Source organism: Danio aesculapii, chromosome 12 (assembly GCF_903798145.1).
Source record: "Danio aesculapii chromosome 12, fDanAes4.1, whole genome shotgun sequence".
Classification (NCBI taxonomy): Eukaryota; Metazoa; Chordata; class Actinopteri; order Cypriniformes; family Danionidae; genus Danio; species Danio aesculapii.
In genome coordinates this window covers 6,428,097-6,455,771 of record NC_079446.1, presented here as the reverse complement: position 1 = coordinate 6,455,771, position 27,675 = coordinate 6,428,097, and the positions used below count along the sequence as shown (strand labels likewise).

The following is a 27,675-nucleotide window of genomic DNA, read 5'->3' as shown; positions in this document are numbered from 1 at the left end:
TAGATAGATAGATAGAAGCCTTGATATACTTGGTCATTTGGGTTTGGGGCGTAGATTAAATAGATCTTGATTTCAGAATATTTAAATATTTTTACAACAACAGAAAATACAGAATATGCTTGTAAGTAGCACCAGATAACATGTACTGTATAAATGAATGTTTTCAGACTATTTTTGCTTGTTTGTCCTTTAGCAAAGTCGACGGATATGCTGGAGGGAATGTGGCTAGGAGTGACTGTGGCCAGTCAGAGGAAGGGAGGACGTGTGCTGGTGAGACGACATGCATCTTTCCTTCCTTTTTGTTTTATAATCAACTATTTATTCAGAGGAGCATGAAACATGGGTTAAAGTGCAAAATTCGAGCAGGTCAGGTCACTGTTCTTCAGCTCAATCCATGATTTTAGACACCTGCTGTAATTTTCAGCTGGTATTAGAAGTAAACCATTTAAAAAACATTTCCCTGCAGGCCAATACTTAACATAATTTCTGGTCAGGATGTAAAACAACTAAAGCAGATACTATTCAAATTTCCCTATGTCGTCTCCCGCGCTTGCAGGCATGTGGTCATCGATATGTCAAAAAACTGCTGGGCGCAGAAGAGCAGCAGCGAATGGTGGGTAAATGCTACGTGCGGGGCAATGACCTGAGCTACGACCCGTCGGATTACTGGCAGTCAGAAACTTACGAGCTGTGCGACTTCAACTACGACCAGAACCTGGAGGGCATGTGTAACATGGGTATATCAGGAGGCATGACGGAGAAAGACGTGTATTTTGGGACACCAGGCAGCTTCACGTGGCAGGGTGAGTTACCGCTGTAGTGCATATGACTGTGGACACTTGTGTGTTGCTAAAATTGCTGAATGTTTCATCACAAATATGGGTTTAGTGCAAAGCTGCCAAAACAAAAAAAAAACAGGTATAATAAAATTAATTCATTAAAAATATTGTTGTGGAGGGTGTCCATGGGGTCTTAAAAAAGTGTTAAAATGTCTTAAAGGGCACATAGTTTACCCCTTTTTTATGATTTAATATTAATATTATGGTTCTTCTCAGTGTGCCAGTTTAGGTTCAGTTTAAAACACAATTCAGATTTGTTTATTATGATGTGTTAAAAAGTGTCATGTTGGGGGCGTGTCCACAGTTCGCTGATTTATGGGTGTGTTGCTTCACATGTAGACTAGTTTCGGCTTCCCGCCAACGTAACAAGGGGCGGGGCCATGAGCTCACCCGCTCTGCATTTGCAACAGAGTCTGACAGGCAGACAGAGAAGGAGCAGGAGTGAAAGGTTCAGCAATCAGTCGTACATGTACGAATCGGACACAGACCAAGCAGAGAGTACAAAATCATTTGTGTCTTTGTACAGTTTTACAGCCAACTGTGTGCTCGTTTCAAGTGCCGAGCTTGTACACCGAAACTAATAACCACGCACACTGAATTAACTTTGACTGAGGCACCGGATGCGCCTCTCGAAGCCGCGACACGGCACACCAGACACTCTCTGTGGCGCGGCAGAAACATGAAGTGTCCCGAATCGTCGCGCCACGCATTTTTGAATTCTAAACATAGGTTTCTGCAGCGGTCCGCGGCGCCCAGCCGTCGACTTGAGTGTACCCTGGTAGAAACCTATGTTTAGAATTCTAAAACGCATGCTAGTTAAGATCACAGGGAGCTTCTGGGATCGTGAGAAATGCAAATGGCTGAAGTATAAGGTAGACTCAATGAGAAGTACACATGTTTGCAAACCTACCTAAAGATACAACCAATAATTCCGATTAGAGCGATAATGTGGAGAATATTGATCTTGTGTTGAGCCCAATGAGCCTTGCATATAAAAATAGAGCTAGTGTGTTCCTTTAGTGATATCGCTTCGACTCACACTGAAAATGGCGGACGTGAATTAACAAACTGAGGATATGATGACGCGCCTGTCAATCAATATTGGTGGGCGGGGGGACCACACTCCTACGTAAAGTTGCAGTCGGTTTGAAAACCGCTCCAATTGGTCCACCGTTTTTTATGTTGTTAAATTGAAAAAAAAAAAGCACTGGGTGTGCTCATATCACCCCAATATGACGGTCTATACACCATACATGCACATATGTCTGTCCAAACAGCTTGAAAAGTAGATTTTTTACCATAGGTGCCCTTTAAAGCTGGAGCTGAAATTTTTGTGTTTTTTTTGTCACCATCTCTGTTTAAAATGTGCAATTGCAGTTATTTGCTGAAATATACCATGTAAAAATGCTTGGTTCCACATGATTCCTTCATGTTGTCCTTACACAAAATAATCATTTTACAAATTTAAGTGGATTGAACATAAAACATTTAAGGTATGCCCCCCCCCCACCCCGACCAAAAAAATAACCCCTTTAAATAAGTAGTTTGAACAAGCAGCAATAGTCATTTTTTAATTCATTATTTATATGGGTTGAGCGTCTGTGTGGCCCCTTAGCACAGATGAATCTAATGTGTTATTGTTTGTATGGCTGTCGGTCACTTCACCAGGGTGAATATTGTGCTTTGAGATTGTATATCTTGACATTTTGACCCAAATAAGAATGCTTTACTGGAAAATCTTATCTGAACAAGTGAGAAACATGTCTGACATTTTTAATCTGACCAGCAGAGGAAATACATATTTGAAAATAGATGGCTTATGACGTCTTCAAGCATTTGCTTCTTTAATAAAACAATTTAACAATCTGAATTTTTTTTAAACATATAATTATACATTTAAACATTATAAATAATTATTTACTGTATTTTGAAGATCCCATCATTACAGTATGATGATTGATGCATGCATGTTCATTATCTCCTATTGTTGTAATACAGTGTATCGATACGTCTTGCAGTATAGAACAAATCAGAAGTCTATTAACACATGTGCAGATCATCCTTAGGGTCATATTGTTATTAAATGGGATTGTTCTGTTCATATAGGCACCGTCCATATGAAGTGCAGAGACACAGACTCTGATTTCGCTGGCGATGCCAATGAGAGAAGCTTTGGTAAACTGGGTGAGGACAAGTTCAACATCTACATAGGTGTGTACTACTTGGTTTTGACTCCTTTGTTGATAATGTTGTGAAATAACACAATTTTTTTTTAAAAATAGAGTGCTTGTCTGTTTTTTCTCTGTTCTTTCAATATTTTATAATGAAATAATAATAATAATCAGAGTGGTTATGTTAATTTTGTAATTTTGATGTGAATGATTGTAATTTTCCAAAGACATGCGCTATAGGTGAATTGAATAAACAAAATTGGCCGCAGTGTATGTGTGTGAGTGCAAGAGTGAATGGGTGTTTCCCAGTGTTGGGTTGTGGCTGAAAGGGCATCCGGTGTGTAATACATATCCTGGATAAGTTGGCAGTTCATTCCGCTGTGGCAACCCCTGATTAATAAAGGGACTAAGCCAAAAAGAAAATGAATGAATGACTGAAATTGACCATAGTGTATGTGTATGAATGTGTGTGTATGGATGTTTCCAAATACTGGGTTGCAGTTGTGTAAAAAATATGCTTGATAAGTTGGTGGTTCATTCCACTGTGGCAACCCCTGATTAATAAAGGGACTAAGCCAAAAAGAAAATGAATGAATGACTGAAATTGACCATAGTGTATGTGTATGAATGTGTGTGTGTGGATGTTTCCAAATACTGGGTTGCAGCTGTGTAAAAATATGCTTGATAAGTTGGTGGTTCATTCCACTGTGGCTATCCCTGATTAATAAAGGGACTAAGCCAAAAAGAAAATGAATGAATGACTGAAATTGACAATAGTGTATGTGTATGAATGTGTGTGTATGGATGTTTCCAAATACTGGGTTGCAGCTGTGTAAAAAATATGCTTGATAAGTTGGTGGTTCATTCCACTGTGGCTACCCCTGATTAATAAAGGGACTAAGCCAAAAAGAAAATGAATGAATGACTGAAATTGACCATAGTGTATGTGTATGAATGTGTGTGTGTGGATGTTTCCAAATACTGGGTTGCAGCTGTGTGAAAAATATGCTTGATAAGTTGGTGGTTCATTCCACTGTGGCTACCCTTGATTAATAAAGGGACTAAGCCAAAAAGAAAATGAATAAATGACTGAAATTGGCCATAGTGTATGTGTGTGAATGGATGTGTATGGATGTTTCTAAGTACTGGGTTGCAGCTGTGTAAAACATATGCTGGATAAGTTGGCGGTTCATTCCGTTATGGCGACCCCTGATGAATAAAGCTGAAGGAAATTGAATGAATGAATGATTGATAGTATTTTTGTTGATAGCATATCGTTGAAATCATTTACAATAATTTGTATACTGTATATGATTTTATTTGTGTTTTTGTTTAAATTTAGTTGAGCTAATTCTGTCTCCCTAAATTAGACGAATGTATTTTTTTCTATATATCTAACTGAATTATACAATTCTCCTATCAAAATATTGTGTGCATTACTTGCAGTCTTTCACTACTAGTGTTGTTAAATTATCAATTAATTTACAATAACATCATCATTATTTTTCAAAAATCAATCAAGTTTTATTACTTTCACTTATAAGTAATCTTACAATAGTATTTTAATTCTATACTTTGTTTTAATTTGATTAGCATTTATTAGTAATCTTACAACAATTTTATTAGATAATTGTATTAATTTTTATTATTACATTTTTTATTTTGAATAACATTCATCAGTAATCTTACAATAATTTTATTAGTTCATTTGATTAATTTTTATTATATATATTTTATTTTGATTAGCATTTGTCAATAATTTGCTTATATAAATTATTATAATAATTACTAATAAGTTTAAATCAATATTTAGTGTCGATTTATTAAATAATAATGTGATCAGTAAATATATAGTTCAAAATATGACGTCTTTTAATTTTCACTTTGGTACACTTACATGAGACTTTGTTTACATTTCTGTTTATTGTATTTTAACTTTGTATTCTCTCTGACTGTAGCTGAACTAGTAGTTGACAAGCTACAGTTTCATAATAGCAAAATTTGTATTTATTGGAATGCTGTTTGTTTTTATCACCCTAATTTTTGGGGTTTTGTTTTTTTGGCAGATATATTTTGTTGATTATTTTGCATTGCACTGCATCACATGTACATTTTTTATACATAAGTCAAAATTATTAGCCCTCTTGTGAATTTCTATTTTAAATATTTCCTAAATAATGTTTAATAGAGCAAGGAATTTTTCACAGTATTTCCTATAATATTTTTTCTTCTGGAGAAAGTCTTATTTGTTTTATTTCGGCTAGTTTTTCATTTTTTAAATAACATTTTAAGGTCAATATTTTTAGCCCATTTTAAGGTCGGTATTATTTAAATTGCACTTAAAGCTGAATACTAGTATCTTGAAAAATATCTAGTCAAATATTATTTACTGTCATCATGGCAAAGATTAAATAAATCAGTTATTAGAAATGAGTTATTAAAACTATTATGTTTAAAAATGTGTTGAAAGTAATCTTTCCATTAAACAGAAATTGTGGATAAATATTCAGGAGGGCTCATAATTCCGTCTTCAACTGTATATATATCATTTGACTTCTTTCTCAAAAGCGTCTCTTGACTGCAACTGAACATAATAGTAGCTGGACAAGCTTCAGTTTCACTGTTTATGAGCTGCTGGTTGCACACAGATGATTGACTGTTCTCATGTCTATGTTCAGGTTACTCTGTGCTGGAGGACATAAAGTTACTGGATCGCTCTGTGTTCACTGTGGTGACGGGGGCTCCCAGAGATGAATTCAAGGGTTCAGTGATCCTGGCCGAAAAACAAGACTTGATACTCAACCCGCTGATGACGATCACAGGGGAACAAATAGGGTCGTACTTTGGCAGCTGCCTGGCAGTAACAGACCTCAACAATGACGAGTAGGTCACTGTGTAACTCAGTTATGATAATCTTTGTGCTTGAGTTATTAAAGGTGTATTATTATTATTATTAATTTGTTACGCAGCCATCTGGAATTCTCTGATTGATCAGTTGCGACATTCCAAGGTATGTTATTAGGGTTGTTCTGATACTAGTATCAGAAATACTCGCTGATACTGCAGATGTTCTGGCATTGGTATCGGGGAGTATTTGAAACCATAAACTGATCCGATACCATCTTTTTAAATGAGACATACTGTATGCATGCTGGCTTTGCTTAACACTGCAAACTCGGCGTCAGTTCTTCTTCTCTGAAGAAGAGGGTAACATTATTATTATTATTTTTTTTAAATCTGAATTTTAAATTTCAAATAGCTTATTTTTCAGCTGAGAGCAGGTCCAGCACAGAGCACGTTAGTTGTGCGCCTCGCTTAAATATTGCTTAAAACATGCAGGATGTACAGCAATACGCAAATATCTTTACAAATGAAAAAGTTTAAAGGAATAAAATGCTACAAGAATTATTATTTTCTACATAAATATGAAAACCACTGCCTTTATGCCTTCACCTCGGGGGCTTTTTTCAGTTTATTCACTACAATTTGCTTTTGTATAATGTTATTATTATTAGTAGTATAATTTATTATATGCGTATTTATATTTATTTGATTAAAAACAAGCTTAGATTTGTCCAACTGTCAGGTTTTGGACCATATGGGGCATATGACGTGGCTTAGGATATAACTGGATTTAACCTTTTGAGGACACTTCATTATTATTGTTCATTTATTCGTTTGCTGGAAATTAGAACTGAATTTAGAAATAGTTTTGAAATGAATCTTTGTGCTTTACAAATGAAATTAATTATGTAGCCTAATGGACGTCTTCAGTGAGTACGTCCAACACCGTTTTCTTATCCACGAAAGAAAGAAAGTGAAAGTAAAGGCCAATTGGAGGAGGCTCATTCTTTATCCTCTCACTGCAGATGCTGTTTAACTGTTCTCTCTAGTGAAGCGTTCAGTTTGTCCACTTACAAAGTCCGCCATGTAAATAGCAAATGCGCCATAGCGTGACACAACTGACTCTTAAAGGGAATGAGAGATGAGACTCAAAACACACCCATAACTCATTAAGATAATAGGCACAACCCTGTTAGACCATGCGTCGTGGCGCAGAGCGTATTTCTCCGTCCTTAAAATAGCAAAAGTGGATTTGGACACATCCTTAATGCTTTTGCACCCTGCGCTTGAGGGCGCAAACGCATTAAGGGCGTGTCAGAATCCACTTCTGCTATTTTAAGGATGGAAAAATCCACTTTGCGCCGTGGCGCATGGTCTAACAGGGTTGAGCTTATTCTCTTAATGAGTTATAGGTGGGATTTGAGAATAAACTAATCAGAGTCAGTTGCGTCGCGCCATAGCGCATTTGCAGTTTACATGGCGGACTTTGTAAGGGGAAAAACTGAACCCTTCACTAGAGAGAAAACAGTTTCAAGAGTTCCCACTTAGATATGCTTGGCGTATAAAGCAGGTTTGGCATGCTGTCCCGGAAGAGAACCCTGAGCTCGGAGATATTTCAGTCCAGGGCTCCCGCCCAGTCAATAAGCATATCAGGTGATCCGAGATCAGGTAGGTCTCGAGAGCTCCCCCTTTAGAAAAGGGAGGAAAAGGTGGAGATGGGGTGGAAGGGGGGATTCTTCCAAACGAAGATAGAGCAGTAGGAGGAAATTGATCCATTTATAGTAAACTAGGATCACTCTGATTGGATTATTACTGATTACAGATGAGCGGCCAGACGTGCTCAATCATATCACGTGCTCCTCTCGAAATTAGTTTATGAAACGTCACTAAACAGAGCATCTACAGCGCGAGAATGAGAGATGAGCCTCGTCATTCTTTACTTTCACTTTCACTCTCGTAGATAAGGAAACGTGTTGTACGCACAGACATCCATTAGCCTATACATAATTATTTTCGTTTATTAAGCGCAAAGATTTGTTTCAAAACTATTTCTAAATTCAGTTCTAATTTCCAGCAAACGAATAAATGAACACTAATAACAAAGTGTGTTCAAAAAACTGAGTTATATCCTATTACACATGCCATGCCCCATATGGTCTAAAACCTGACAGGTGGGCAAATCTAAGCTTGTTTTTAATAAAACAAATATAAATATGCATATAATAAATAATACTGCTAATAATAATAACTTTATACAAAAGCAAATTGTTATGAATGATCTGAAAAAAGCCCCCCGAGATGAAGAAGGCATGAAAGTATGGTTTTTATATTTATGTAGGCTAGAAAATAATAATTTTTGTAATATCTTAATTCTTTAATTATTTTTCATTTGTAAAGATATTTGCGTATTGCTGTACATCTTGTGTGTATTAAGCAATGTGTAAGCGAGACACACAAATAATGCACTCTGCGCTGGACTATTGAGCAGTCTATTTAAGTTCCTCAGAATAGCAATGAGCCTCAACACACCCCCTTTTTTAGACCAGAACGCCTATGGGCGCACATATGAGCGCAAATACATTTGCTATTTAAACAGCGTGGTCAAAAACGTCAAAATGACTTCGCGCCTTGCTCCGGGTGTATGATAGAGCCCATAGACTTTGCGCCTAGATCGTTAAAATAGAGCCCCTTGTCTCTCTCTCTCTCATGCACACACATGCGTAGGTAATCACCACGCACAAGTTATTGCCGGATCCATTAAAATGAATATCAGAACGCATTTTCCGGAGCAGGATGCGGCAAGATCCGGTGTCGCCAAAGCACTCTTGTCCCCTCTCCCGTCTCCCCCGACGGCCCGCACTCAATTCAGGCCTGGGCACGCTTACGTCATCGATGATGCACTGTTCAGTAGAGAAGCGCTCTCGCTCAGCACAGTGGAGATTTCTTCAGTTATATTGTTTTAGTCGTTTAGGATGCGGTGACACACAGTCAAATATTTCACTTAACAGATCCGCCACGTTTGACGCTCATAAAGTCCTCATGCTGCAGGAATTAGGAGGTTTGCTGAAGGCGCAGCTGTGGTGCAATGAGGAGTTTGCGTCTTTAATAAACTACGACAGTTTGCGTTCATTGAACGGTAAGAATGATTAATAAATCCATGTGAAACAGTCCCTTAGTCATGTCTCGCTTTCAGTTTCGGGCTTAGGCGCGTTTTGCACTCACACATATCCATACCGCGCCAAAGCCCAAGTGAACAGTAGCCGCATTTCCACTATCGGGCCAGTGCGAGCCAGGGCTTGAATCGGGCCAGGCCGGGCCAATAGCCCGGGAGGTTGAGAAATGAGGCCGAAATCATGTCGTGTTTCCACTGTCGGGCTAGTTGCTCGCAGCGCGTCACGCAAACACCGCCCCCAGAACGTCCCCCGAATCAAACGTCACACAACCCGTCACACAACCCGCCCACTTCAGCAGGAACAAAAGACTCAAATTATAACCACAAACACAACCTGGCATCACTACGAGAGCTGGAAGATGGAGAACACCGAAGCGATTGCTTTTTTACTGTGGTCTGTTGGTGTAAGGCCAGACAGCGATCCCTGGATAAGGACATTCGAGTTCGGCGGCATTTACTTCGAACACAGATTTTGGCTGCAAGGCGCAAAAGAGCAGCCGAGCGACGAGAACGACGATAGCAAAACAAATGTAAGGGAAGAAAGCATCTTGTCTCCCCTTTACCTGACAGGAAAACTCCGCCTTTGTCATAACCCCGCCCCGAAGTCCCAGTTGGCCCTCCTTGGCCCAAGGTATTCGGCGGGCCGAAAAAGGCCGGACGCTGGCCCCAAGGAAGCCCCGCTTTGGCCCGATTACGCCCCGGAAGTGATAGTGGAAACGCGACTGGCCTTGGCTCGCCCTGGCTCGCTCGCTTTAGGCGCGATAGTGGAAACGCGGCTAGTGAGCCCGATTCAGCGCACTCACACTTCTCAAACGATCCGGGAAACAGGCCTGGGCACGGTTCGGATAGCGTAGTGTGAGTAGGTCCTAGCACTGTATTTGAATGTTTTGGTTGGGGTTAGGGATTAGGTAGGTTAGGGCGATATTACAGCTTCATATCACACTACTCTGCATTAAAATTTACACTAGTAGCAAAATGTGATGGGCAGCATATTGTGACATCAAAATGTGCAACCTACTTTTTGAAGGCAAGGTAGGACAATCTGACAAGGTAGGACAAATCGACAGAACAATGGCTCAAATGAAGCTCTGGCTATAGTTGAATTGGGTAAACTAAATTGTCCGTAGTGTGTGAATGTGAGAGTGTATGGGTGTTTCCCAGTACTGGTTTGCAGCTGAAAGGGCATCTGCTGCTTAAAACATATGTCGGAATACTTGGTGATTCATTCAACTGTGAATAAATAAGGGACTAAGCTGAAGGAAGATGAATGAGTGAATAATGGTTATAGGTTTCCATCATTCTTCAGAATATCTTCTTTTGTGTTCAAGAAGAAAGAAACTAATAAAGGTTGGAAACGAGTGATAAGTATGACAGGATTGTCATTTTTAGTGTCACGTTATTTATAATCTTTTTTCATTCACTGACAGTCAATGAATTTAAAGAGCTAGTCACATTTCATCTTTGTACTATTGGTGAAACATAGCATACCAATATGACTATTTTAATACCCAGTCATCAGCTGTCATCACAAAGACTGATCTGTGCGACGCTTCACTGAGTCTGAAGGAAATCGACCAAAGCATGTCTCACTTTCTCCAAAGATCCTGTCGAGCTTCATATTTAAACGTCTAAACATTGACACGACTCAATGCTTTTCTATGCTTTCTCATTCTTATTAACGCTTCTGTGAAAATAAACTGAGCTAATTCATACGCGTCATGTGGTTGTTGTTTGTTTTGTCTGTTCATACAGTTGGAATGACCTGATCGTCGGAGCGCCATTTTATTTCGACCGCTATAAGGAGGAAGGAGGCGCTGTTTACATCTTTATGAATGAAAACGGATCCTTCCAAAAAAAAGCCAGCCTAGTTCTGAAGGGTAAAAAGGGTTCTGGTTTTGGGTTTGCTGTCGCTGCGGTGGGAGACGTCAATCAGGATGGTTTTCAAGGTAAAGCTGCTGTAGTGTCTGCTTGAAACATTTCCACAAATTGTGAAAATACAGAAGTTTTACTAAATTTTGTTTAAAAACTAAATTTTCAAGATGTATGCAGACATGGTCAAATATTAAGAAGAATTTTGGGTTTCTGTTAATGTTCATTCATTAGCAATCATACAATAATTTTGATTGATTGATCATTTTTTGTTATTATTGTTAGTATTTAATATTAGTTTGATCGGTAGCGGAGAGTGAGGACGGTTGCAACATGGGGCAGTTGCAACGACTTATTTCTCCATTCTGGAATGAGCTGGAATGATAAAATTCATACCACATATTCTCAGTTGGACCCTCCTTCAATCTGACAAAAAAAATGCCATATGTGACCATTGCATAAAACTCATTTTTAGTTAAAAAAAATAAATAAATAAATAAAATAAATCATTTTTAAAAAGTATTTTTTTTTATATAAATTTCTCATATTGTCTAATCTGTTTTTGTGAAGCATTATTAATTCCTATAATTTTCTTAGCTTTAAATAGGTATAGCTATCAAGGTTTTAAGCTATTGTATCTCCCTAGCATAGATAGTTTAATCAGGGTTAATAGTTACAGAATTACAAGAGTTACGAAATTCATTTTAAAAGCTTGCCATATGGTCGGTGCAAGTGGTGTAGTGGTTGGTGCGTCGACACATGCACTCCGGTGCTCGCGGCGACCCGAGTTTGATTCTGCCTCACGGTCCTGTGCCGATCCTCTCCTGTCAATAGTCTTTACTGTCCTCTCAAATAAAGGTGAAAAACCCCGAAAAAATTATTATTAAAAAAAAAAAAGCATGCCATATTAACAATGTACAATTTTAATTGGATGACAGTTTTAATGTAATTTAATTTGAAAAAAATGAATTCTTTGATTAAATAATTTATTTCAAAGTTTAAAGAAATAGCTTAGCAAAGCTGCAGTGTAGTTTTTTAGTAAAAAAAAAACTTTTTTTAGGCCTGATAATTGGTTGTTGCTTGTTCTTTTAATATTTTGAATTTATAAGAAATTTAACAGTTTAACCAATTCGCATTAAGTCTGTTTACCAAAGAAATAAAAATAAAATCCAACCTGATGTTTTAGATTTTTTTTATTACTGCATTTTAATGAATGTTGCAACTGTCCCTGTGGGTTGCAATGTTTGATTTTGCCTAGTTTAAAGTTTTGTGCCTTATAAATGGAACATTCTACCAGAAACGTACATTTTCACTTATTAAAAAACATGACAGGGCCTGACTTAAGCTTGTCCTCCTCCAAAAAAACATACAAAACAAGCATAAAATCATGCAGAACGCATCCTCGATGACTGTCAGCTTGTTCTTCGTCAAATGATGTCACTTCTGAGTCATAACCTTAAAGGTGTATTGCATGCATTTTATGTTAAATTTAACAAAAATGTGAAAGAACTGACAGAAACATGGGGACAATTGTAAAATCGTATTTATTTGTGGAACTTATTTATAATTTCATGCTTTCAATCGATTGATGTGAATGATAACAACTTAAACTTGCTATTTCTAAAGTTTTTCTTCCTAAATAATAGTTTTGAGCATAACAAAACTATTAAAGCTGTAGGTTCAATTGGGCTGAGGACAAGGACGATGACAGGGTTTGTACATATTCCTTCACAGAATAACTCACAGAAATCAACCATCAGTCCATTTTAGGAATGTGTTTTTATTCACTGTATTTGATGTTTTTATTTCAAGGACAAATAATGTACGTTTCTGGTAGATTGTCCCAAATACTGCTTTGTTTGCTCGACATTACATTTTACACAAGTTTTTCCATACATTTGGCACAGTTATGTTTTTACTTTTAGCATTCTCTAAAACAAACGTCTTTTCAAACTTTGTATTAAAAGATGCTATTTAAATTAACACAATTCACTGCGTCATGTAAATCTACATGAGGCCTACATAAAAGTCCTTCAGTAATTGTATTGTATTTCAGTAATTGTTATTCTTAACTCATCAATAAAATAATCATATATTTATCATATATATGTATGACTAAAAACATAGTTTTACAGTAAATCACATATGTAAATCACATTTTATGTGGAAGAAAGTCTGTAATAGTAATACATCAGAATGTTACTGTTTTTACTATTAATCAAATAAATGCATCATTGCGGAGCAGAAATAAATAAAGAAAGAAGTTTTCTTTCAAAAACTCCAGATCAAAGCCACTACACACTTTTGACGTGTGTGTTCTTGTGTTTTGTTTAGTTATGCTGCCCTCTGGTGGTGACGCAGTGTTAGTTATGTTTTGTGTGTGTGTGTGTGTGTGTGTTTTGTTTGGTTTCTTCATTCAGATATTGCTGTCGGCGCTCCATTCCAGGACTCTGGAAAAGTCTACATATGGATGGGAAGTAAAAGTGGAATAACTAAAGAACCCAGCCAGGTAAGGCAAAGCATCATGGGATTTGTATGAAACTGCTTTATATCTAAAATTGCCTACAGTTTCATATCATACAATACTTATACTGCTCACTCACAGTATAAGCAATTTGATATATGGTATATTATAAACCCAAATTAAGGTGATTTTTCGTGTGTGTGTTTCTGTCAGGTGATCGAGGGGAAGTCATTGGGTCCCAGTGGTTTTCAGACATTTGGTTATTCTCTCAGTGGAGGAATGGATATGGATGGAAATGATTATCCAGATATTTTGGTGGGATCGTTGGATGACCGCATCGCACTCTTGAGGTTCGCTGTTTAGTGTTTAATAGATGTTCATATTATTCACAGGGATTTTGCAGTTTTATATCAATGTGCAATATAAATGAATACTGTATATAAATTCAAAATGTATGCCTACTTGATGTCTTCTTAATGTCATCATCACAGAATCCTTCTTGTGTATATAAATTATAAATTGTCCCAATGTAAGAATTTCTTGTTATTATTATTATTATTGGAATATATATATATATATATATATATATATATATATATATATATATATATATATATATATATATATATATATATATATATATATATATATATATATATTTATATATTCAGTTTTTATATATTGCAATACAGACTTTTACATTCATGCAAAGTTATTTACAAGCACAACATTGCTACTTTTACTAAATATACTAATTAAAATTGATATGTATGCATGTACATAAAACAATAAACAATAATAATAATGCTCCTCCTGTTTCAGTTTATAGTAATCTATTCAAAAGTGAATTATCATAACAGGGTGCTACAAATGTGTATTGAAGAGTTATTATTGTAACTTTACATTGATTTATTCAGTTTGTACATTAAATTTCAACTCATGCATTTATAAACATAAATGAAATAAATTGTATTTATGTATTATTATTAATAATACTTAAATAAACTGCATTTATGTATTACTGATACTACTGTATATACATTTTGTATAATTCATGTTTATGTAAAAATATATTTAATGTGTTAATAAATGAATAAATGCATTATAATACTACTACTACTAATAGTAATAATACAAATAATTATGATAATACTTATTATTATTTTTATTTTTATTATTATTATTATTACAAGTATTATTATTTCATTGGTAGTATTATTATTCGTAGTAGTAGTATTACAATCCATGTAATTATAATTATACTACTACTACTAATAATAATACCAATAATAATTATAATACTTACTATTATTATTGTTGTTGTTGTTGTTGTTAGTAGTAGTAGTATTATTATTTATAATATTATTATTATGATAAATAAATATATTTTAGTTTCATTGAAATAATTGTTATTATTAGTCATAAACAGAGGGTATGTGATGACTTTTCAGGTCTCGTCCAGTCATTCATCTCTCCAAAAACTTCACCGTGGAGCCAAAGATTGTGATTCCCAGCCAGTGTGGTAATTCCTGGTAAGAAGACTTATAATTATAATAAATATATTAAATATATTTTTGTTCCAACAAATGTTTTTTTTTTAGATTAAATTACATTTTACATTTAATTAAAAATTAATTGGCTTGATTAAATAAATCCTTCCGGATGATATATATATATATATATATATATATATATATATATATATATATATATATATATATATATATATATATATATATATATATGTATATAAATATATATATATATATATATATATATATATATATATATATATATATATATATATGTATATGTATATATATATATATATATATATATATATATATATATATATATATATATATATAGTTGAAGTCAGAATTATTAGCCCCCCTGTTTATTTTTTTTCCCAATTCTTGTTTAACAGAGAGATTTTTTCAACACATTTCTAAACATAATAGTTTTAATAACTCATTTCTAATAACTGATTTCTTTTATCTTTGCCATGACGACACTAAATAATATTTGACTAGATATTTATCAAGACACTTCTATACAGCTTAAAGTGACATTTAAAGGCTTAACTAGGTAAATTAGGTTAACTAGGCAGGCTAGGGTAATTAAGCAAGTTATTGTGTAATGATGGTTTGTTCAGTAGACTATCAAAAAAATATAGCTTAAAGGGGCTAATAATTTTGACCTTAAAATACTGTTTAAAAAATGTAAAACTGCTTTTATTCTAGCCAAAATAAACAAATAAGACTTTCTCCAGAAGAAAAAATATTATCAGAAAGACTGTATATATATATATATATATATATATATATATATATATATATATATATATATATATATATATATATATATATATATATATATATATATATATATATATATATATATATATATATATATATATATATTAAAACTTCAGCATGACTTATTGGATGAGTAAGTGAATAATTTAATTTGATGATGTATTATAGTGTATTAATTAAAATAAATTAAAATAAATAACAAATGATTAATTATAGCAAATAAACAATATATACTAACAAATAATAATTAATACTATACTAATAATTATAGTATATTAATTAATATGTAGTATAATACTTAATACTAACATATAGTATGTTAAATAATTAATAATAAATAATGATATACTATATTTACATTTATTATTATTATTATTATTATTATTATTATTATTATTAAATTTATTTATATTTATGTATATACAGATATATTAAAACTGGCAGGATGATTATTGGAGCAAAGACCTCTTTATCAAAAGCATTTATAAATAACAAATAAATAAATAAATAAATTTTAAAAAGTATATTACTGTTACATGTATCTGTTAGTTATTAATTTTAGATGAATTGTTTTTATATTTATTATTAATATGATTATTATATATTTTAACTGTTGAATTTAAGAATATTAATTAATTATATAATAATAATTAGTGTATATTAATTTCATAATGTATTACAGTAAATCAGTTGTATAGTGTATTATAGAAAACAATTCAATAAATTAATTATATATTATTTTTAGGACTGTTTTTAATTTGTGATATCTCTTTTATTCTTACTGTGTTTTTATTGTATTTTTTTATTGTTTTACTGTGCTTTGTTGTTTTTACTTTCTTGTAAGCGCTTTGGGTTTTAGAAAAGCACGTTATAAATAAAATATATTATTATTATTATTATTATTGTTATTATTATTATTATTATTGTTATTATTATTATTATTATTATTATTATTATTATTATTATTATTATTATTATTATTGTTATTATTATTATTGTTATTATTATTATTATTATTATTATTGTTGTTGTTGTTGTTGTTGTTGTTGTTGTTGTTGTTGTTGTTGTTGTTATTATTATTATCATTATTATTATTATTATTATTATTATTATTATTATTATTATTATTATTATTATTATTATTTGATTTCACTTGTTATGTATAATCTGTAAAGCATGATATTATTTCTTGGCCTTCATTTGAAAAGAGATGAATTGTTTGACAATGTGTATTTCCAGCATAAAGGTAAGGGTGTGCTTCGGTTACACTCTGAGCAATGGAAACAGCGGCAACAGGAAGGACATCAGTAAGTGAAGGCCTCATTCAGAAGTGTATGATTAGTGTTGTTCATGGGTTGATAGTGTGCTTTATTTTGTTTGTTTCTCTTTGCTTTAGCTGTAAAGTTCACAATAGATGCTGACCAGAATCGCAGAGGTCCTCGAGTGCGCTTTATAGACAACAAGCAAAGCACATTTACAGGCCTTCTGTCTTTCTCTGCTTCTGCCTGTCAAGAGCTGGAGCTCAGTGTTAATGTGAGAGTCTATGGTCACACTGTACACATTCTTATTCACACTGATATTAGAAGTCTATCTATCAATATAAATGTCAATTTGTATTTACTGTCAGTGCATATATGTTATGTTTTAGAAAAATATTTATGGACAAATAGATTGATTCATGAATAAATAAATGAATCAGTGATAATATTTTTTGTTATTTAATTAATTATAATTATACATCATTTTTTATGATACTTTTATGCATTTATGTTATTTTAAATATATTTATATTTATTTATATAATTTATTTATATAATTTAACTGTTGAATTCAATAATATTAATTAAGAATATTAATTAATTATTTATTCAGTTTATAATGTATTGTAGCGTATTAATAAAAAATATTTAAAAACAAATAAATAGTATATCACTGTTATACGTCATCTGTTTATTATTAATTTTAGATGATTTGTTTTTATATTTATTATTAATATGATTATTATTAATTATATATTTTAACTGTTGAATTTAAGAATATTAATTATTTATATAATGATAATTATTGTATATTAATTTCATAATGTATTACAGTGTGTCAGTTGTATAGTGTATTATAGAAAACAATTCAATAAATTAATGATATATTATTGTTAGATGTATCTATTAAATATTCATGTAATATTAATTGTGTTTGTTTATTTATTATTATTATATTTAATATTAACTATATATTTAAACTGTTCAATTTAATAATATTAAATAAATAATATTCATTAATTATATATTAGTAATTAATTCTATATTAAATTAATCATGTATTATAGTGTATTAATTGTATAGTGTATTAATAGAAAATAATTAAATAACAAAAACTATATTATTGTTACATGTATCTTATAATTATTAAATTACTATAAGTTGTGTTTGTATTTATTTATTATTATTATTATTATATTTAAATAATTTTTTATTAACTATATATTTTAATTGTGAAAGTTAATATTGATTAAGAATATTGATGAATTATATATTAATAATTATATATCAATTTTATAATGTGTTATAGTGTATTAATTGAATTGTGTATTAATAAAAATATTTAAATAACAAATAAATTCTATATTATTGGTACATGTATCTTGTAATTATTCATTTATTATTGTGTTTATATTTATTAATTATTATTAATATGTTTATATATTTTTTTATTGTTGTCTACTAATTTTAACTGTTGAATGCAATAATATTATATTATTCATTAATTATATATTAGTAATTAATTCTATATTAATTTTATTATGCATTATATGTATCAATTGTATATTTACAATTTAATTATATTTATTTAATTGTATAGTTTGTTTATAATATTATTATTATATTTATTATTAGCTATATACTTTAACTGTTGAATTTAGTAATAATAATTAAGAATATTAATGTATTATATATTAATAATTATTGTAAGTTAATTTTATAATGGATTATAGTGTATATTATATAGTATTTATTTTTTATTTAAATAATTTTTAATAATATACTGTGCAGTTAATATCTTTTAATAATTTAATACATATATTATATACATTATGTATATTTACTATATATTATATATTTTTAGATTTTATTATAATAATAATAATATATTTATATTATGATTGTATATTATTATTATCTATAATAATACTGATAATAAAAATAATTATTATTATTTAGTTTAAATTTATATCTTTAAAGAAGTAAACGTATTTGCAAAGGATACAAAATCAAAGCTATATCCAACAGAATTGTAATAGTAAGTTGTTGTTGTTGTCTGTGCTCTCCAGAATCCAGTCACGGACAAACTTCAGCCCATAGTGTTCAGTCTGAACGTGTCTCTGAATCAGCAGAAAGCAGCAGCGCAGCAAACATTACAGAGTCTGGATTCTTTCCCTGTGCTGAGCGGACAGCAGATCCTCACCGACAAAACTGAGGTAAGCTATATTACCTTACAACAGCCTGATCTTTAGCTCAGTCCTGAAGCTACATTTACACTAGAGGGGTTTCATTTTAAGCTCATGATGTCATGTACACACATTCGGGCACTGGTAAGGACAGCGAGGAGCTTTACATTTTAAAATAAAATGACAATAGTGTTAACATGATAGGCGCATCACTGTGTGTTTCTCCTCAGATTAATTTCCACAAGGAGTGTGGAGATGATAACCGGTGTAGCAGTAACCTGCAGCTCAAGGCCAGGTTTGCAGATGAAAACTACAATCCCTTCCCCAGGTGAGCATGATGGAGGACAAATGACTAGATGCTAGATCAGTGTAAACAACATTATATTTGGTCAATTGTTTCAATACAATTCTATACAATTTTGTGAAATAAAGTATTGTAAATGTACTAAAAATGATATTTTATATTATTATTTTTATTGTTATTATATGTTTCATTATACTGCAAAACTGTGCAGAGCTGTGGCCCTCCAGGAATTGAGTTTGAGACCTATGTCTTGAAGTGAAATTCAAGCATATCAAATACACATTTACTTAGTCAAGCATCAACTAAGTGTGAACTCTGGAAATTTGTTCATGCAATTAATTCAGTTGGAAGTGTGTTCCATAGACTTGTGGCTCTATAAGAAAAAGAAGATTGGCCGAAAGAGCAGTGCGTTATAAATGATGCTGTGCTGTTTGTTGTTGACAGCCAGACACTGGAGTTCAGCAGTAATGTGAAGAAGCTGGTGCTGATGGTGGAGGTCTCCAACACAGCGGATGAGAACAGACAGGCAGAGGACGCTCATCAGGCCTCGCTTAACATCTCCATTCCTCACTCGCTTAAATACTCAGGCGTTCGTCCTCAGGTGAGCCACATGGAGGAGCTCTTTCACAATCACAATATCTTTTAGGCCTCTAATCAACAGCAGAGCAGTGCAAATCAAATGTATTTACTGTAGGATTATTTTTGTGGTGTGTTTTGTTATACAAATTAAAATCCATTTCATAGTAGATAATAAATAATATCAAATAATTTGATATTATATTATATTATCATCCGTTCATTCATTTTCTTTTTGGCTTAGTCCCTTTATTAATCAGGGGTTGCCAAAGCGGAATGAACCGCCAACTCATCCAGCATTTGTTTTATGCAGCGGATGCCCTTCCAGCTGTAACCCATTACTGGGAAACACATACACACTTATTCACACACACATACACTACTGACAATTTAGCCTACCCAATTCACCTGTACCACATGTCTTTGGGGGAAACCGGAGCACCCGGAGGAAACCCACACGAACGCAGGGAGAACATGCAAACTTTACACAGAAATGCCAACTGACCCAGCCGAGGCTCGAACCAGCAACCTTGTTGCTGTGAGGCGACAGCACTACCGACTGCGCCACTGCATTGCCTGCCTATATTATATTATATTATATTATATTATTGCGTAGTATTTTTATATTACATATAATATGATAATCAGGTGTGAAAACAGCACACAGAATAACAATTAAATTAAATTAATTATGTGCATTTAATAAATCAATGTTATATTATAAAAATATATGCTATAAATTGTGATATATTGTATTGCAATATATTATATAACATTATCTTACATTAAATGACATTCTAGCAAATAATTTAATGCTACATAATGTTAATTACTGCATGCCAACAGAAAAATTACATAAATAAATTAAATGTGATTAAACATATTGTATTTATGTGGTGAAATGTTATTATTAATTACTGCATTAAATGAGAAGATATAACAAGAAGACAATTTTAATATATATTTAACATATATTGTATTTTTATGGTGAAACGTTGTTTGCAAAATAAAAAATGTAGCAAAAAACTGAATTAGACTTTTTTAGACCATTTTACTGTTAATAAATACGTCATTTTAATGATTTTTTTTTTACAATCTTATGCTACATCTTCATTACAGGCTGGTTTTGATATGGAGTGCAGTGCAGACGATGCTGTCATATGTGATCTGGGAAACCCATTTAAGAGCAATCAGAAGGTAGCCGTCTGTTTTCTTACTGCAAACACGTCCAGCGTGTGACCTTTCTGAACATTTGCATGCAAATGAAAGAAAAGCATCCCTCGTTTTCCATGGCCCATTTGAGTGAGCTCAGCTAATCAGACCGTACAGCTCATGTGTTTTGCTAATTTGTTCTCGCTCTTGGTTTCTGTCTTCTCAGGTCTCATTTATAATCATCTTTGAGACCTCTGGTATTACTCTTTACACAGAGCAGATCCAATCTCAGCTGCAGCTCTCCACGTAAGTCCAACAACTTGCATGGTTTCTGCTTTATACAGTATACTGTTTCTCTTTAAACTGTTGCTAAAGACATTTCAGTCTGCAGGCTTTGTTTTAAAGTCACCATAAAATCAAAACTAATAAAAGTTTATCTATGCACATGATATATATGTATATAGTAATCTAATCTTTAAATTATTAGCCCTCCTGTAATAATTTTTTTTCTTTTTCAAATCTTTCCCAAATGATGTTTAACAGAGCAAGGAATTTTTCACAGAGTTTCCTATAATATTTTTTCTTCTGGAGAAAGTCTTATTTGTTTTCTTTCCACTAGAATAAAAGCAGTTTTTATTTATTTATTATTTTTAACATTTTAAGGTAAATATTATTAACCCCCTATTATATATATAAATATATATATATGTATGTATATATATATATATGTATGTATATATATATGTATGTATATATATATATGTATGTATATATATATATATATATATATATATATATATATATATATATATATATATATATATATATATATATATATGTATGTTTATATATATATATGTATGTATATATAAATATAAATATATATATATATAAATATAAATATATATATGTGTGTATATATATATATATATATATATATATATATATATATATATATATATATATATATATATATATATATATATATATATATCATGGTTTCCGCTACATTCATTCTTCCATGGCGGGCCGCCACGCCAAGATTCATCCCGCCACGGCTACATTACAGCTTCTCATTCAAAACATTCTATTTTTTAATAGCGAGTGATAATCGCAGCAAAACGTATTAAAAGGTAAGTCAATTATAACAGCGCAAACTTTTCTGTAACCGTAGTAGTGCTGTGCGTCATTTGTTTAACCCTTTAAGGTTACGTGCTGACTGACTGACTGACAGGTGCATGATGCGTGAGGTCAGCAAACACGACATATAGCCGTTTTACTTTATCTCAGGACACATTAATACCGGAGGCATTCATAAATATTCCTAGCAAATCTAATAAATGCTGGAGACATACTCGTTATATAAACGCACTAAATCGCACCTCAGCAGCGTTTATTTGAGAGCGCTCTTAAAGCGGCTTATATTTGAGGGGGCGTGAAAGAAGTTTTGTGGACGAGCAGAAAAAAAAAAATATATATATATATATATTATTTTTATTTTATTTTTATTTATTTATTTATTTATTTTTCTGTTTACCGGAGAGAGGATTTTTTTTCAACACATTTCTAAACATAATAGTTTTAATAACTCATTTCTAATAACTGATTTATTTTATCTTTGCCATGATGACAGTAAATAATACTTGACTACATATTTTTCAAGACACTTCTATACAGCTTAAAGTGACATTTAAAGGCTTAACTAGGTTAATTAGGTTAACTAGGCAGGTTAGGGTAATTAGGCAAGTTATTGTATAACGATGGTTTGTTCTGAAGACTATCGGGAAAAAATTTGCTTAAAGGGGCTAATAATTTTGTCATTAACAATGTTTTTAAAAAAAATAAAAACTGCTTTTATTCTAGCCGAAATAAAACAAATAAGACTTTCTCCAGAAGAAAAAAATATTATCAGACATACTGTGAAAATTTCCTTGCTCTGTTACACATCATTCGGGAAATATTTAAAAAAAGAAAAAAAAATTCTAATTCTAAATAATTCTGACTTCAACTGTATATGTGATTTTTATATTTGGATATATATAAACTATTGTTTTTGTACAATGATTTGCCTAATGAACCTAACTTGGCTTGTTAACCTAATTAACCTAGTTAAGCCTTTAAATGTCACTTTAAGCTGAATCCTAATATCTTGAATAATATCTGATTATTTCTTATGTACTGTCATTGTGGTTAAGAAAAAAGAAATCAGTTGAATCAATGCACTCTATGGCATCTTACGGATGACTAACTGTGATGATGTTTGTGTTTGTCTTCAGTATTAGTGAACAATCGGATCTGTTTCCTGTTCTTGTCACCCTCAATGTGAAGAACACCGTCCTCACCACATTTTCCTTGTACGTACTGTGATGTTCAATAACAATAAGAAAAAAAACTGAGTGGATTTACAATAAGTAACAAGTCATCTTGTTTAACACATGTCGTTCTGAGTCAAATGTTTCAAGCACAGTATTTATACACTGCTACTATTGACAACAGAACCTCATATTTAAGTCCAAATGTTAAAGGGATAGTTCACCCAAAAATGAAAATTCTGTCATAATTTACTCATTCTTTTATTTGTTCCAAATCTTTGAGGTTTTTTTTTTCTGTTGAACACAAAAGAAGGTATTTTGAATAATGTTGGAAACCTGTTACCATTGACTTCCATAGTATTTGTTTTTCTACTATGGAAGTCAATGGATCTTCTATTATCTATAGTTTTGTTCATGCATAAATGTGGCTTGAGCGTGAAACCACAATTTCTGGGAGAACTATCCCTTTAAACAAACACAGTTGTGGTCTTGCTTAAAGCTTGCTTCAAATTCTCATTTTCTTCCTGTGGTGTGCAGGGAAAAGCTAATGATCGACACGTCGTTCAGCGGCAATGTGATTGGAGAATCTGCCATGAGCAGCACCAGTGATGTGGGGAGTCCACTGGAGTTTGTGTTTCGTGTGAGTGTGGCCTTATAAGTTTAATCAGACATGCACAACAATGCACTTTTGTATGTATCTGGCAGAAAAAAAGGAAAGGCAAGATTTTTTTGCTAATGTCTCATTACCCTAACTTGCCTAGTTAATTTGATTAACCTAGTTAAGCCTTTAAATTAAACTGAATACTTGTATCTTGATATGTCAGACTCTTATAGGTGCATTTTTGTGAAGAAGGCAGACTATTTACAGCTTGTCACAACACAAAATGCAGGATATACAGATTAAAATGTAATCAGTGCCACCCTGAAGAGGCATATTGTCTATTTAAATGTATCTTTTTTTAGTTTAACATGGATATTGTGTAAAAAAAGAAAGGTACCATTTTGTCTCATGTCTCATTCTCACCAAGGCTGCATTTAAATGTTTTATTTATATATGTTTTAAAATATGATTTATTCCTTTAAAGTGGACCAATTCTCTGATGTCCCTAAAGGATGTATGCAAAGTTTAAGCTAAAAAAACCCACCAATAATGTTTTTGAAACTGCCCTTTTTAGGCTCTGGTCCTAACGGTGCCATTTTGGTGACTACCACTTTAAATTCAAATGAGATTGTGCTCTTCTTCGAAAGAGGGCGGAGCTACAAATGCCTATGTGTTTGTTTAGCGGCAGATTCAAAAACAAGACTACCGTCAAAGTCTTTTCAAGGCAAGTCATTTCACTCTGCGTCAGTGGTGTAGTCCTTGCTATACTCACGTATACTCAGTATGCCTACTTTTTTCCACGAGCTGTTTGGGTATAATGACTTCTGAGGATCATACCCTCGGTATACTCACTTGTTTTGGTGATTACACTTCCCTAATTTATGTGTATTCGCATCTCCTTTAACGGTATACCAAATGTTTTTTAACTTGCATCTTAATTTGTTGCAGTTGGTGCATTTTTGTATAACTTTGGCCATTCCCCACCCCCTGATGACCGCAGCAACTGTGAGAACATTTCGTGAGTTTTTCAAGGACCACAACAAATCAGCTGAATGATGTATCATCGAAACATTCAAGTAAAATTATAAAACAGCATGGGCGTTGCTTTAGCCCTCTTATATTTCCATTCAGCCCCCATAAAACTTTTGCGATTACCTCATGAACTGTACACTACTAAATGATCGCCTCAGTCCCCTTTAAATTTGCTATACAACAGCGGCAGAATTCCGCTCCTCCGTTTTCAACTTGTTTTTCATTTAGTCAGCCAACCACAGCTGTGCAGACCATGAGCACAAGGTGTGTGTTTATCGATAGATTGTTAGAATCACTATTACCTAAGCATAAATCATTGAATTGAGATTAAAATGAATAAATTTGTTTAAATATTTGTCCTTTTTAAATGGATAGTTCACCCCAAAAAAAGAAAATTGTCATCATTTACTCAACCTTTACTTGTCCCAAACCGGTTTGTCTTTTTTATTCTGTTGAACACAAAAGAAGATATTTCGAAGAAAGCTGGAAACCTGTAACCATTGACTTCTGTAGTATTTGTTTTTTCTTTTTTTGGAAGTCAATAGTTACAGGTAACTGATGTTTAGTGTATATATATATATATATATATATATATATATATATATATATATATATATATATATATATATATATATATATATATATAGCTAATGAATCAAAGAAACATTGACATTCTTCGTTTCTTCGCCTACTTTTAAAATTTGGATTGGGTGGGTAATAGTACACCACCTTTTTTTAGGACTACACCACTGCTCTGCGTCCATCTTTGAAATGCCTCTCGGCCAGTTGGCTCAAGCATTCTGTCTGAATGGAGAAACATCCAATTTTCCAAAACTGTTTGAAAGCTTACAATTACATTACATATTTGGAATCACCAATAAAATTAAACAACAGCTGTCTCATAAGTTTAGTTTCTAAACATTCGAATCAAACAAAATCTGCATATTTTCGAGAGGTCTGGCTGCAGACTCAGTGCAGATGCAATTTAAGCTGCATGCAATGGTTTTGAATGGGCTCACCTATCCCCACCCCTGACCCTATCCGTCACAGTGACGTCACTAACACCATTGAGTGCATTGTGTCTGACATTGCATCTCTGAGATGATCATAAAGGCTGCATCCAGATACTATTGTAGGGATAGTTTACAGTTTTAACCCAAAGAAAGACCAGTCTGTCAGATGAAAAAGAGCCGGAGTCAGTATATCAAATAAATAAATAAAGTTTACTGAAGATAGTTTGCTGTTTCATCAGCGGAAGCCAGCTTCAACACTCACAATGAGTTCCTAGGCCGCTCTGACTTACAGTACAACAATGCAGCAATTATACTCTTTACACAAGTCCAGAAAAGGTGGGATCCATGTAAACAGTTCTCATTGGTTACAGCAAAAATAGATTCTAATTTGAAATGTGTGCGTCAATGAAGTATTGTATCTAGCTCCAGATATGGATAGCCTAAATGTGTGCGTCAAGGAAGAATTGTATCTAACTCCAGATATGGATGGCGTCATGGTTCTTGGGGGTCAGGTCGACCCTAAACTATTAAGAGCTGATCTCCGACCTGTAAGAAGCTAAACCATGGACGCAAGAGACAATCTGTTGTGGAAACTCAAGGTTGTTTCTTGTACGTTCAGCTGTCTTATCAAACTGGTTCAAAACTGGTTTAATCAACATTCGGCTACAATATCCTCACTACACACAAAGACTATCTAAGATAAAAAGGAATTACTTCACAAGAATTAACAATCAAAACAGCTTAATTACTGTAGACAATATCATGATAAATAAAAACAGTTGTTTTCCCCCTCCTCAGCATCAGTAATTCCGTTCAGAGGGAGAGAGGGAGAGAGAGAGGTCTCCATGACCTATGACCTGGTTCGTGTGTCTCCTGAAAACAAAGTTAAAATAGACAGACAAAGAGAGGAGCAAGGACACTGAACAATCTTACATAAAGCAGTATTAACTTATTCATTAGTTAAAATCAATTCATAGTTAAATACTCATTCAAATAATTATATTTAATAAAAATAATGAGAAACAGGATGATGAGAAAAGGATAATCATTGATCCATGCTGAAACGGATTGGAAGGGATCAATCCGAATCCTTCACTATTGATATTTTCAGGTTGCCCAAGCTAATACATATGCGCACTCGAAAGGAACAAGATCACGACACCAACCTCATTTATGGCCATTCTACACATTATCATCCTCTGAATAATGCTTTGTCAGATCGTGATGATCTTCTGAAGTAATCCACAACTTGGTCTTGATGGTCAATCTCTTCCAGAAATGACAGCGCGACTTTGTTTACAAGTTTGTGGGCGTTTGAGTAGTTGCTGTCATGTGATGTGCATTTGACAGGACGGACTGTACCTCGTGTTCGTTTCATGCAGATTACAAAACCAATATTGTTGACCACCAAACTGTCGTAAAACCACACGTCTGGTACAAGCTTTCCCCCTGGAGAAATGTCAGATTTTAGCGATTGATGATTGGCTCCTGTACTAGCAGGCGGGGCTTCATTCGTCATACTGACCATTACACTTTTCCCTATTAAAAACTTTCTGAGTGACA

At 32.9% G+C, this 27,675-nt stretch overlaps 1 protein-coding gene across 1 annotated transcript in view; it reads left to right on the top strand.

The window, feature by feature from the left end:
- The window catches only part of itga3b (integrin, alpha 3b), a 95,688-nt gene that overhangs the window by 51,992 nt on the left and 16,021 nt on the right, over positions 1-27,675 (top strand). Inside the window, exons 3-19 of the mRNA XM_056469569.1 lie at positions 194-270; positions 557-803; positions 2,946-3,050; positions 5,689-5,893; positions 10,779-10,972; positions 13,316-13,404; positions 13,573-13,709; positions 14,811-14,891; positions 16,917-16,984; positions 17,074-17,210; positions 19,006-19,152; positions 19,353-19,450; positions 19,871-20,027; positions 21,122-21,199; positions 21,381-21,460; positions 23,431-23,508; positions 24,004-24,106. Coding sequence (XP_056325544.1) covers positions 194-270; positions 557-803; positions 2,946-3,050; positions 5,689-5,893; positions 10,779-10,972; positions 13,316-13,404; positions 13,573-13,709; positions 14,811-14,891; positions 16,917-16,984; positions 17,074-17,210; positions 19,006-19,152; positions 19,353-19,450; positions 19,871-20,027; positions 21,122-21,199; positions 21,381-21,460; positions 23,431-23,508; positions 24,004-24,106 — 2,081 coding nt within the window. The remainder of the gene's footprint in view (positions 1-193; positions 271-556; positions 804-2,945; positions 3,051-5,688; positions 5,894-10,778; positions 10,973-13,315; positions 13,405-13,572; positions 13,710-14,810; positions 14,892-16,916; positions 16,985-17,073; positions 17,211-19,005; positions 19,153-19,352; positions 19,451-19,870; positions 20,028-21,121; positions 21,200-21,380; positions 21,461-23,430; positions 23,509-24,003; positions 24,107-27,675) is intronic.